The sequence below is a fragment of the Amphiura filiformis genome, chromosome 10 (genome assembly GCF_039555335.1).
Source record: "Amphiura filiformis chromosome 10, Afil_fr2py, whole genome shotgun sequence".
NCBI lineage: Eukaryota > Metazoa > Echinodermata > Ophiuroidea > Amphilepidida > Amphiuridae > Amphiura > Amphiura filiformis.
The window spans coordinates 40,752,124-40,765,268 of NC_092637.1; the positions used below are offsets into that span (position 1 = coordinate 40,752,124).

The 13,145-nt window shown below is 38.9% G+C and overlaps 1 protein-coding gene across 1 annotated transcript in view; it reads left to right on the forward strand.

The window, feature by feature from the left end:
- Nucleotides 1-12,631, forward strand: part of LOC140161861 (uncharacterized) — a 28,425-nt gene extending 15,794 nt beyond the window's left edge. The window contains exons 3-9 of the mRNA XM_072185156.1: nucleotides 2,737-3,638; nucleotides 3,675-3,827; nucleotides 5,321-5,501; nucleotides 6,383-6,586; nucleotides 7,526-7,609; nucleotides 8,216-8,338; nucleotides 8,735-12,631. Coding sequence (XP_072041257.1) covers nucleotides 2,751-3,638; nucleotides 3,675-3,827; nucleotides 5,321-5,501; nucleotides 6,383-6,586; nucleotides 7,526-7,609; nucleotides 8,216-8,338; nucleotides 8,735-8,829 — 1,728 coding nt within the window. The 5' untranslated portion in view covers nucleotides 2,737-2,750 and the 3' untranslated portion in view covers nucleotides 8,830-12,631. The remainder of the gene's footprint in view (nucleotides 1-2,736; nucleotides 3,639-3,674; nucleotides 3,828-5,320; nucleotides 5,502-6,382; nucleotides 6,587-7,525; nucleotides 7,610-8,215; nucleotides 8,339-8,734) is intronic.
- Nucleotides 12,632-13,145: the final 514 nt, after the last annotated feature.

The window sequence follows — 13,145 nt, forward strand, 5'->3', positions numbered from 1 at the left end:
ACTGCAAAATCATAAAAATATTGGTTTAAGTTGCAGATATATTGCATCTTGAAATTCAAAATAACAATGAAAAATTGTGACAAAAATGTCAAAAAAAAATGTGCACAAATTTTTATTGATATAAATGTTTTGGCATGGATTTGTTTTTATTTTGGAAAAAAAAAGATTGGAAAAATAGTGAATTAAATGTACATAATTAAATTCTATTAAATCTTCACCTAACCTATTTTACATAAAGTAACATACTATGCAGGGGCACAGGCACAGAAAGTAACATGCAGTTAGGCACAGTTCAGTTTAACGATTATGCATGCGCTGTATTTTAAAATCAACTCAAGCCTGAGTATTTCTGGATAACATAAAACTCATTCCCAAGTAATAGAGTGTCATTGATTAAAGTCAAAGTTATGATGAACTGTGTCTTTTTTTTGAATTTTATGAGGGGGCTGAGATGATAGTAAAATACATCAGTGGGTGTTGTTTTTGTATCAAACCAAACTGTTCTTAGAAATGAATTTAATTAACATTTGAAGTAAACACATTTCAGTATCACAGATGGTACTCCAAATTCCAGAAATACAGGACCATTTTGATATTGGATTAAAAATATATATTTTCCCGTTTTGCCACATATACATGAAACATAATTAGATGTAAATCCTATCGTTTCAGGGGACCTAAGCAATTTTTGGCAGGTCGATAGGGGCAAGGGCAAGATATTTTTGGAAAGTATAAAAGGGGGAAATTATTGGCACACATCAAGGGGTACCTTTTGAATAAAAGGGCTGAGGAAAACAGCACTGAAACGTTCTAATTTGCAACCTTTCGAAAATTTATGGACCTTTTCCTCCCAAATTCTGGTCGATCCTTCATGTAATTATTTCGTGTAAGCTAATCCTAACCCTAAGCCTAATCCTAATCCTAACCCTAATCCTAACACTAATCCTAACTCTAATTTCATGTAAAATTACATGAAGGAATAACCCAAATTCTCTTGCATGCAAAAAATGGACTTTACTGCCACAATTTGCCAAAAGGTGTCAAACAAATGAGTTTATTCATAGAGTACTCTAGCAAATGTTTAAGAGTGTTTTAAATAGATGGTTATCTTGTATCGGCAGCCATATGGGAATAGCTAGGTTATATACGTCAGACCAATACACGTCAGACAAATACCGTTACTTTTTTTTTCTTTTCCTTAGTAATTAATTTGTATATATATATATATTCTAGTTTTGATTTCAAACATGACAATCTTTCAGACACAGTTTGTTATTTCTCTATCTTCCACACTCATACAATATTCAACCTTTGGCAGTGGCGGCACCAGGAATTTTTTTTTGGGGGAGGGGGCAAAGTGAATTTTTTTGGGGGGGGGGGCCAAAAGCAACAGGGCAAAATGCTGCAAAAAGTGGAAATTTTTGGGTTTTTTACTGGGGCAAGAGTTCTGAAGGGGGGGGGCATTTCCCCATGCCCCCCATGTTGCCGCCACTGACCTTAAGATATTTTTGATACAAAAACTCATACTCTCCAAAACTTGAGGTCAAGTTTTTGAAAAGGGACAATGAAAGTATAACAACCAAAAAGCTGGAACTTACAAAATGAATTATTTGACATATCAGTTTAAGAATAAAAGATGTATTATAGAAAAATAGGTTGCTTTAGTGGTTTTAAAGATGAATAAAGAAATAAAAGTTTTGAAATATTTAGTTCAAGAATAAAGGTGGTTGTAGGAAAGTAGGGTGATTCAATCGTTTTAAAAAGGGGACAATGAAAGTAACAAACAAAAAACAGAAAACTTACAAAAATACTTTTTGACATCATTGTTCCATTCAAGACTAGTAAAGTTTGTTGTGAAAAAGTAGGTTGCTTCTGGTTTGAAAAAATAAATTAACTGACAAAATCAAGAATTACTTTAAAACATACTTATTTGACTTCCCCTCAATCCAGAGAGGACTCAAGTTTCCCTTCATTATAGCATGGCATTGCCATAATGAATCTTTACATGTACATCTTTACCAGAAGAAAAACTCAAAGATGACATATTGGGAATTCCAATAACTTTTGGATACAATATATCCAGTTCCCAGGTGTACACACTAAATTAGGGGGAAATCCCTTCATGGCTTGGGGAATCCCACATAGGTTTATGGAACCACAGGCTCAGTCACATTTAAAAAAAAAAGTGTGTCTTTTTTTTTTTTTTTCGGGGGTTCTAGAATGGTCTAGTCTGCATCACAATGGAAACAAATTGACAAGGGGAACATAAAATTAATGGTCTAGCTTGCTTATCTTGTCAAAACATTGCCGTAGTGTGAAGGGGGGGGGCACAGACCGTGATTGGGGGAACCAGGCCCTGATGCAGGGTCAGAATTTCGTTGAGAATCGGAGAATCAATTCTCGCAAACTTAAGATTCTTGTAAACTAGCCTGAATCAAAGTTGATTCTCGCAAACTTTGTAGTTCACACACTAAGTAATTTCCAAGAATCAACTACAAATTTATTGGCAAGATTTAATCAAGATTCTTGCGCTGTGAAACGAAATTCTGACCCTTCTGATGGGGGGGCTGTTTTTCAGCAATTTGCATATATGGGATTTTCTAAATTTTCAAATTGATGGGGGGCACATGGCCCTATGTGTCATGCCACTGTGTCAAGATGTAAACTTCTAAAACCTGAGAAGATGGTTTAAATTATCTATACATGTATAATCTGTTATTTTTATTTATGTTTCAGACCCATAGCACACAATGGATGTCTTCACCCAGCTGGGCGATGCAGTTGGTGACCTCTATTCAACCAGTTACACCAGCGAACACTCACTCCACTCTCCTGATCTAAGCATCTATGCCGCCAGTCCGCAATCCATATTCATGTACGAACACGACAACGAGCCAATACCGCTCACCAAATCATCAACAGAGAGCATCAACGTGAGGGGGGCAAGCGGTAACCATGGTAACCCTTTGTTTGATACACCGTGGTCGGAAGAAATGACAGATTTGGGATGTAGTCTCGGCAACAGTTTTATGAGTGAAAGCTCCCTCTGCGGGAGCTCATTAAATGACAGTGTAAAAGATGTGTGGGATTTCGCAGCGTACGACGACGTGTCGAGCCCGTTGCAACATCCAGACGATGACTTTCTGCATTCCCCGACTTTAGCCGAGTTGAACATGGAAGATAGTACACAAACATATGACGTGCTGCACGGTGGCGCTGTTCGTCAGAGTGCGTTCACACAGCATCAGCCATTACATCATCAGAAAACAAAACCCGTCCTTATAAAGCAAACCAGCCACAGACACAGAACACACGACACAGCGTCTTCACTTAGAAAAGTGCACGCTAGTGGCATCAGTCATGACCGGTATTCCAGTCTCTTCACCATGTCCAAATCGCACCCAACACCGCTAAACTCACACCAGCAACACCAACCATCATCTCTAAGCCCACAATCACATTCATTGCAGACTCTAGTCAAGACGGAGTGTACAACGGCCAGGAAGACTAACTCGACTAAATCGTCATCTCTCCCCTCGTCCTCTTCAAACTGTCTTAGCTTCAGTAATTTGCTGGGGAGAAGAACGAGAACATTCACATCATCGCCAAGCAACCAAAAGATCAACACAAGATTGTGGTGAAGACGAGCCACCGTGTAACCATAGCGATGATTCGTGGACAGGAAATGGGAGGAAATCAAAAGTTTTATCCATCAGGAGAAGATGGCTATCAAAGTAAAGCAGGAGCAGGAGGAATCGGAGGATGAAGCGGTGTCGTCACCAACCAAACTGACCTTCAAGAGACATGCACATGGTTACACAGTTAAGGTAAGGGGGCGTAAAATTGGTATAACCAGAGGGGCATCGCCCTCCCCCAGTTGGGACCAGAGCTGTTAAATTCCCCTCCCCCTAAAGTCCCTCTCTTAGCCCTAACGCTCCTGAATACTACAAAATACTACTCTATATATGCGCTGTTCGTGCATGCATGCCACGTGGTGTGATGACGCAATCGCCCTAAGTGATATATAGGCACGGTTTCACTGGCCAGCGAAGCCCAAGACCCATGGCAAAGTGTCGCCGACCGAGTGCCTGGCATGCGAGGGTCTCGGGATCGAATCCCACCCAGAGCAAACAACTTCTTTCCTTCTTTTCTCTCTTTATTCTTTCCTTCTTTCCCTTCCGTCGCCAAAAAGCCCCTAGGCGGTTAGGGTTAGGGAACAATAAGAAGCTCCACCAGAGTAGTTCTTCTGGGGTGAACCAAACCTGCCTGGTTATCAAGTTAATCAATGACAAAGTTATCTCTGACTGTGACAGGTGCTAATTGTTGCAATAACATTTTAAAACATAAGTACCTGTCAAGTTCAGAGATAACCTTGTCACTGATTAATTTGATAACCAGGCAGGTTTGGTTCACCCCAGAAGAACTGCTCTGGTGGTGAAAAACTAGTTAAAATATCTTTTGGAGGTTGGATTTTCAATATTTCACACTTACGTTACAGGAATTAAGGGAGGATTCGGGGGGAGGGATCAGCCACCTAACCCCGACTCTTAACAAAAGCACTTTTGAACAAACTTTTGGGTTGTTTGCTATTATAAACTACCCTTATAATGCCCTCATTGTTTGATGCCTACTCAAGACAAGGAGATATATGCAGCTCAAGAATTACTTTAATTCCCGAGACACATGGAGTGCTTATCTGAATAAAGATGAAATAGACTCTGAAGGTGACTGCGCTGGTGATCTACCAATGACTCTCTGTTGCTGCTGCTGCCGGAAGATAACCTTTATTACCATAAATGCAATTTGTACAGTCTAAATCAATGTTCTCAAGCATGAAGTTCATCTTCTTAGAGTCATGTAAACTGAAGCAACATTCATTTAATTTACCCAACTTGGTACATGTATGTTATCAATCATTGCTTAGTACTTGATTCAGGTTTAAAGTACGATATAATTTTTTTTTTTTTTAAATTCTCTCGAATTGACCAAGAAAGAAAAAATGTAACCAAATGACTCGAGAAGTCTACAGACTAGATAATGGGTTCAATTCCTGAGGGTCTTGGAAACTGACAGAAATTTTCATCCTTGATTTGAACCGGGGATATCCCTGGATTTTTAGAGAGCAAGTGTAAATCATCTGAGACAGAATAAGAAAATCTTGATTTGAGTAGAAGTCACCAGACAGATGATGGGTACGATTCCCACAAAGAGGGTCAGTTTAAGAGCAATTTCCACGATTGACCTGGATTTGAACCGGGTAGCCCTGGGTATCCAGCCAGCACTCTTAACCAATTTAGCTATATGTGTATTATCATTTCAGAATGAGAAAATCGATTTGAGTAGAAGTCACCATACAGATGATGGGTTCGATTCCCATGACGAGGGTCTGGGAAGCGAACAAGATATGGAAGAAGGAAGTGATGACGAAGGAGGAGATGACATTGGCACCATTCTGGAGGAAGATGAGAGTGATGCTTCAGATGCAGAGGATGAAGAGACAGGTAGGAAATTCGTTGTTGGGCAAGAAAAACCTCCTGATGTGTCATCAGCCCCTGAACATGTTTAAAGCAAAACCTCCTATGTAACCTGTTGGCAGTTTTGTTTTAAACATGTTCAGGGGCCAAAAGCACATAGGTGATTTTTCCTGCCCTGGTCAACATATCAAAATGGTGTATAATTTCAAGTCTGCATCCTCCATTTTGAATTCTTTGAAGGGGACATTGGGATGCCATTCTGTCAGTCGGCATGACGTCACTACAAGCTTGCAATAGATTGCTTCTTCGATTGGTTGCTTTTGCTGGGATTTGGCTGTTCCATCTCGCCCCCTCGGACACGAAAGGGACACTTACCGTTGCACTCAATGGGGGAAATCACAAAACATGCCATCAAATAAATACCTCTTGATGAAACACTTGATTTCTTATCAGGAAAATCAACTTTAAATACCAAAGACAATAGAAGGAATAACCCTGATCGAGATATATCACTTTTGGTTCCTTGGTGAATTTGTCGAAGGTGAAATTGTTTCCATATAAATTCTGTTTTGTCTGTCGAGGTGTAAGTCTGTTCCTCTTTAATGTGGTCAACTGGCTGGATGGGGGGCCCCTTTAAAATGGGGAGCACCCATTACTAATTAAGGAGGGTCATTATTAGGCCTAAAGGGTTAAAGTTACTAGGGTTTAAGGGGTCATCGTAGAGATCGGGTCGGGATTGTTACAGGACAGGCAAGTGTAGCCGACAATCAGGCACTACCCTGATTGGAACCGACTCTAACGAGGTCTTTATCTTGGATTATGATCTGTTCCGCCTTTTCCAGGTACGCCACACATGGGGAGAGCGGATTTGATATGATTTTTTTAACTTTCTTTTTTCATTCTTATAGGTATGTCAGCAAGTTCCATACCAGCACCAGCAGGCAAATATAAATCAAGGCGTAGTGAATACGACGACATGACCCCCAACCCTCGCAAGTTACTACACATCGGTAACGAGTTACGTAAGCTGAATAAGATCATTAGCGACATGGCACCAGTGAGCGAGTTAACGGGGAGTGCGAGAAATCGATGCAGGAAAGAAAAGAATAAGCTAAGCGTCAAGGTAAATACATGTATAATTTGTTTTATCATTTGGCTAACTAGTTAACTACATAAATATTTTGTTTCTTTGTGTACCAAAGACCAAGAGGGTGTGTGGGGGTGAGAGGGCATTTGTTTTTCCTGTCTGTAGGGGACATTGTTTTTGTTTTTTTCACACCAAACAGGGTGATTCATGTCAATCAGCATCATCCCCAGTTGTCAAACTTTCAAAGTGTAAACCACCACCCATTTAAAATATTCCTATTTCTCTTTGGAGGTAAGTGGAAGTCCCTGATTTTGCAAACTGTGTAAATCAAAAATCAGGAAAAAGTATACCCACTCATGTAGTTAGGCGGTAACAACTTGACCTGTGTGTTTTGGTCGCGAGTTGGCCTAGTATGGTTTGTTCCGGTGGACACACACAGCTTACAGGGGTGTGTGTACTGTGAGCATCATATTGATGCCTGATTTTACAAATTAATGCCTGATCGTCATCGTGGATGGAATGGTAAAAAAAATATAGCACAATGTCAAATTTTGAAATTGTCCAAATTTGACAGAGTGATATCATTGCACAAACATCCTAGTACAAACTATATTGCATAGCTCAAATCAAAGTCAACATTATATAGAACTAGATTTTGCGGTTCTCGGGTTGGGCGGTTCTCGTGATAGGTCTATTTCTAATTACACCTGTTACCCATATACCTGCCCTGACCTTTTAAACTACTATGAAATGCGATATCTCAATGATCAAGACCCGTTGATACTCGCGATATAGCGCACATGCGAAAGCACGCGATGACGCACTTTTCGCTAACGTGATAGTCTTGGCAGACGGACGGACACGCCGTGATTAGTATTATGATGATATGATGAGTAATGCTACATCTATTTATAATTGTGATTATAATTGTGATTATAATTGTGATTATAATGTATTTTTGTTTTTGCTCACAGAGCTTGTCGTCTGAAAAAGAAAGCCCAACATGAAGCCAATAAAATCAAGCTGAGTGGCTTGGAAGATGAACACAGTAAGTTGTTTCCTTGATATGTTTTTTCTTGAGTGTCCAGGCTTGTAGCGAGAAATTGTTTGAGGCATGAGGATATTTGAAAAGTGGACTTTAGGCACAACATGCTGCCTGACACAGGGGAGTGTCTGTAGAGGGTTGTCCCTCCCCCATAAATTGACAAATTAAACCATTTCATGCACCATTTTTACAAAATATGGGTTTTAACATACTTAGTACTGTGTATGTAATAGACTAATTCATTCAGCAAGGTGGACTTTGGTGTGGTTTTTTTTTTTTTGGGGGGGGGTATGGGAGTGCATCCCCCAAAAAAAAAATACCATGTCAGTAGAATTTATTGGACAAAATTTTGAAAGGGAATCGTCCAGTTTTCCTGTTGATCCCCCCTCACATGACCAGTAACTGAATGTGCACAAAGCAAAAATTGCTTATTTTAATAATTGCAGTTTGGTTGATTCTGTACCCCTTCCCTGTATAGATCGGTACTCCACTGCTAGTGAAGTCTAAGCTGTCCTTTGTTCTGTCTGTATTTCGTTCTCGCTATTTCTTGTTCCACAGTTATTTGAAATATTTAACATTTTCATTATCCTCCTCCTTTTCTCCCTAAAGCTCGTTTGATGTTTGTACTGACTGCTATTAAGAAGGATATGGTGCAACAAGTACAGAAAGAAGATACAAAGTCTAGCTGTACCCTCAACCAGAAGCTGGATAATCTCATTAAGACCAATCTGGGTAAGTAATATCTTGATTATTGAAGAGTTTCAGAAAATCACCAAATTGTGAGCAGGATCTGTGGCAGGCACATCACCAGGTCTGCATGAGGAGGTACAAGCCTTGCTGGTTATTGAATACTTTGTCTCAACTTGAGGAAAGGAGATCAGAGAGCTAACCCGTCCCAATATCGCTAGAATTTTTTTCCAAGAGTCACCATTGTACCACCCACTGATCGGAGGAACATGTTGCAGCATTTTGAATATTGGCTTTGATCTATCCTTATTATAGATTTGATTCAGAGTGCACCCACAAAGCTTTCAAGTGCTGCCATATTGTCTATGTGGTGTTGTGTTTATTTTTAATTTTTTTACCATCAAAGGAATTTGTGTTTCTTTTATTTGTATACATTTGCAGGTCAAATGGTGGCAGAGCATACCAACGAGTATGTCAACTTGGTCATGGAAAGGACAGCTCGTGAGAAATCTGACCCCAAACCAAAAGGATCCTAGATGTCAGCCTCTTGCAAATCACATGTTTCCATGCCAACAAGTATATATCTGCTCATCAGTCTTATAAACAAGAATGGGTGTAGAGAATTCTACCGCAATCCTTAATCTTCTGCTCAGACTGGTGGTATGATTTTCATAGTAAGTTTGTTCACTTCAATATGAAGCGTTTCTGCTGACTGCTTAAGGATTACAGAGAGTAGGCATACATCATGGCAACCTCTTCTGTTCACGATTTCCTTCACTTCAGTGGAAATTAGTTAAATTCACTAAGGATTACGGACAGTGCGTCATGTCAACCTTCTGCAGTTTGCCGTTTCCTGTTCACTTCATCTAAAATGTAAAATGTGCATCATGTCAGCCTTTTGCAGATCCCTGTTTCTATAGCAACATTAATGAGATGAAAGGAGTGCACAGAACAAAACACAATTACCGGTAATTAATTAATTAAGGATTCACTTTGAAGACATGTCGTTGAGAATAAGTTAATTTCAGGCAATTAGTCATATCATTTTACACAAAAGGAGAATGGTCCAATCAACAATATAATTGCCTTGTTTTCTCCATGGAGACTTGGGTATTAGTAGAAAGCCCATATTTTTAATATTCACCTGGTGAAATATTAGTGTTAAAAGATGTTTGTTTGGATTTTTTAAGCCAAAAAGTGTCTTAGTGAGTTAACCAGCTAATTAATTTTATTCACAAGGAGGAACCTTCAAAATAATGTATGCATGTTTTAGTTGATATCAAAAGAGATCAAAATAATGGCATGAAACCATGTGAGAGGAGCGGGGTCAACAAAGGTGGAAATGTGATCAAATTGGACCATTCTTGTTTAACACTTTTCTTCAAGATCTTTGATAGATTCTATATTTTGCATCCGCATTTTATACCACTGTGTATCAGTTTTCACTTGTTGTGCATAAAAGTTATGTGAAATTTGCTGATTATTTGAAGAATCTGAGGGATTTGCAAATTATCCATAACTTTCCTAGGCACAATATGATCTTTTGATGCTCAGGTGGAGTCAGAAAACACATAGAACTATGTGTTTGGTGACTTGCACTATGGACCACAATAGCCTCATCCCAATGGCATAGTCCATTAACCTCAATTACATAATCATACTGCAAAATTTGACCTCAAGTTGCAGAGTACTAGTTTTTGTACCCAAATTTTCAAAGGTCATTCAATGAATGTACAAATGTATTGGGGTTTTAAGAACTGTGCCCCTGATAGATGAGCATGTTGTGGGTCCTAGTGTTGGTGTGGTTAGACATCAATTTTAGAAGCTTCCAGGAGAAGTTTATCTGGAGTATAAAATCAAACTAAAACAAGACATAGTACAGCTGTCAATGAGAGCAACGAACTGATATGGCAACTTATTTTAGACAGCAGGTGTCTGGCTCTATGCTAGATCATTACCAATGAAGATAAGAGTGTAATGTGGCATTTGATTATTGCATCCCTCCTGACAAGTAAGATGAATGTATCTGCTTTGTTGAATACTTGCAGATATTGTGTTTTACTGTGGAAGCAGGTGAGTTAAGGTATCTGCCTCCCTCCCACATAACAACACAATGGGTTTAATATTCCAGTTGAAATTCATACACCCCCTGTGGAAGACATGACCATAATCGCCCACACAGGGAGTGTGAATTTTAAATGGGGTTACTTGAATGGGTGACTCCATTTGAAATCTACTCCCACTCAAGGCATTAGCCAGAGGGGTGTCTTTAGGGTGTCCAAAATGGTCAAAAATACCTTATTCTACATAATCAGGGTGTCCACTTCCTATTCACTCCATTATAAAAATCAGGATTTTAGGGTGTCCAAATTGAAAACAAGGCGTCCAAATGACACCTGGACACCCCCATGGCTAAAGCCTTGAACACGAAAAGCCCAGTGTTATCTTCTTGTGTTTTAGTTCAGAAACATTCAAAATATGAAAATACAGCTATCAGGCATGCATGTGATGTTTCTGCACACCCTAATTATATGCTATTCCAGATGAAATCCATCGATAATACACCTGTGGAAGACTTGACCTTAATCTCATAGATTTTAAATCGAGTTACCCATTCGGGTATTAACCCCATTTGAAATTCACACTCCTTCTGTGGGTGATTAAGATCATGTCTTCCACAGGGGGTGTGGATTTCAAGTGGGATAGCCATTCAGACATCTGTGTTGTACAATATTTTTCTTCAAATTGTCAATGGAAACATTTTGTGATATAAAACAAAACCACCTGATTTCGATATCAAATACATAAGCAATTAAATAGTCATTGCAAAGTTTCATCTGGGTTAAACAACACCGCCAACCTTCAACTTTTGTCTCAGGAAAATTTCATTTAAGAAAAGTTAGGTATGCATTAAAAAGAAACTTAACCCCCTGAGCACTACCTGAGCAATCTGACTGGTCAGTTACATGATATCTTCACTTTAATCACAAATCAGAATGGAGCTTTGCAAATAATTCACCCCAATTTTTTTGTGTGGTGAAATTATTCTAACAATGTTGCTGATTGGGCCAATTGATAAATGAAAACTTCTTTTTGGCCAATCGGCAGGTACTTCTCATAGGGTTAACCAAATATTCCTTTATTGCAATAAAACATTTGTTTTCATAGTGCCTTCACAGAACTAAATTACTAGTTGTGTCTTTGTAAAATATTCCAATGAAATCAAAACAAACGGTTTGTAAATTTTGCACTTTTAACAAAAAGGGGCAGTACTTAAAACTACTGTTCATGCAGTTAGCGATTATACCATTTTCAAGACACTCAATCACAAGTAAAATAACTACTCACTAATATATTAGTATGGACAGTTCAGAATCATCACAGTAGTTTATTATTTTAAAATTGTATTGTTATGTGGGACACTTCTACTTTATAGGTGGCACCAGTGTTTATTAACCCTAACCAAACCAAACATCAAAAAACCTCAAGTCACAAAACATCTGCAAGCGCTGGTATGCGATTGCGTTATCGTGCAAACAGTTTTATACGGTCACATGACTGGCCAAGGTAGACCCCCATGGCAAGGTATGGCTGTGCGCATGTCTGGCACCCGAGGGGTCCTTGGTTCAAAACCGCACCTTGTTCTTCCCTCCTTTCCCCTCCCCAAAATAGGCCTGGGGTGTAAGGGTTTAAAGGGCTTATATGTAACAGATATGACGTGGACGGGTTTTATGGATGTGAAGTTGTAAAACAATACTTGGCCCTAATATTGTAAAAGGGTGCATCTTCTACTCAAATAACATGTTGTATACTTCCTTTTGATCAACTTTTTTCAATGACCCTCACATGGTAAAAGGTGTAACTTGTAAAGACAAAAAGAGGAAGATACTTTCTTATGTTGAAGTAAGTGCCATACCAACCTACCGTATTGTTTGTAAATAAACGCCCTGGGGGCGTTGCATTTTTCCAAAAGGGGGACGTTTATTGTAAAGGTGAATTGTCAGTGAAAAAAACTAAAATATCTGGTTAAATTTCCTGTAGAAAAGAGGGATTTACGGCTATACTAATGGCGACGCCCATGGAAAATATCATTTTTGTGGTAAATGCATCAAAATTACACCCGTAAGTATGTCATCACTCAAGAATCTAGTGAAATTCTACCATAATTATAGGCAATGGAATGGATGGAAGTGTGAGTCATAACAGGTTTTGTCCATGCAATTTACCGATCGTCCCTGACAGTGACAAGACTGACTGACTGATGCCAGTTTTAAGCTTACTCACACGATATAGCATGCCATGGAATTTTTGTCGATTTTTCACAGAAAAATTGGAGGGGGATTAGAGGGGGAGCGTTTATTACAAACAATACGGTATATGGCAAAAAGACAGCAACAGTGCTTGAATCTTTTTGCATGTTGCAACCTTTTTCCGCATGAGTCAAATAGAAAAGTTATCCTCGACTATGCCAAAAGGAAGCAAATTTACTGGTGATGTAAATGAAGATACGCCTGTTTTACCATATTAGAGCCGTAATGATTAACAGCCATAATTATGTATACAAAATGGCGACGATATCTTTATGCAAAAATGATGTATCTTGTAAAATAATTTCCTCCTTGCTTTTATACATCCATGATTGCAAGTAGATAATGGGCTTTTCTATTTAAAATCCACACTACCCCTGTGGAAGATTTTGGAATATCTTCCACAGGGGGAGTATGAATTTCAAATGGAATTAAATTAAATTAAAATTAAATTCATACTCCCCTGTGGAAGATATTTCCAAAATCTTCCACAGGGGTAGTGCGGATTTTAAATGGAATAGCCCAGATTTCTGTGTCATGTTATT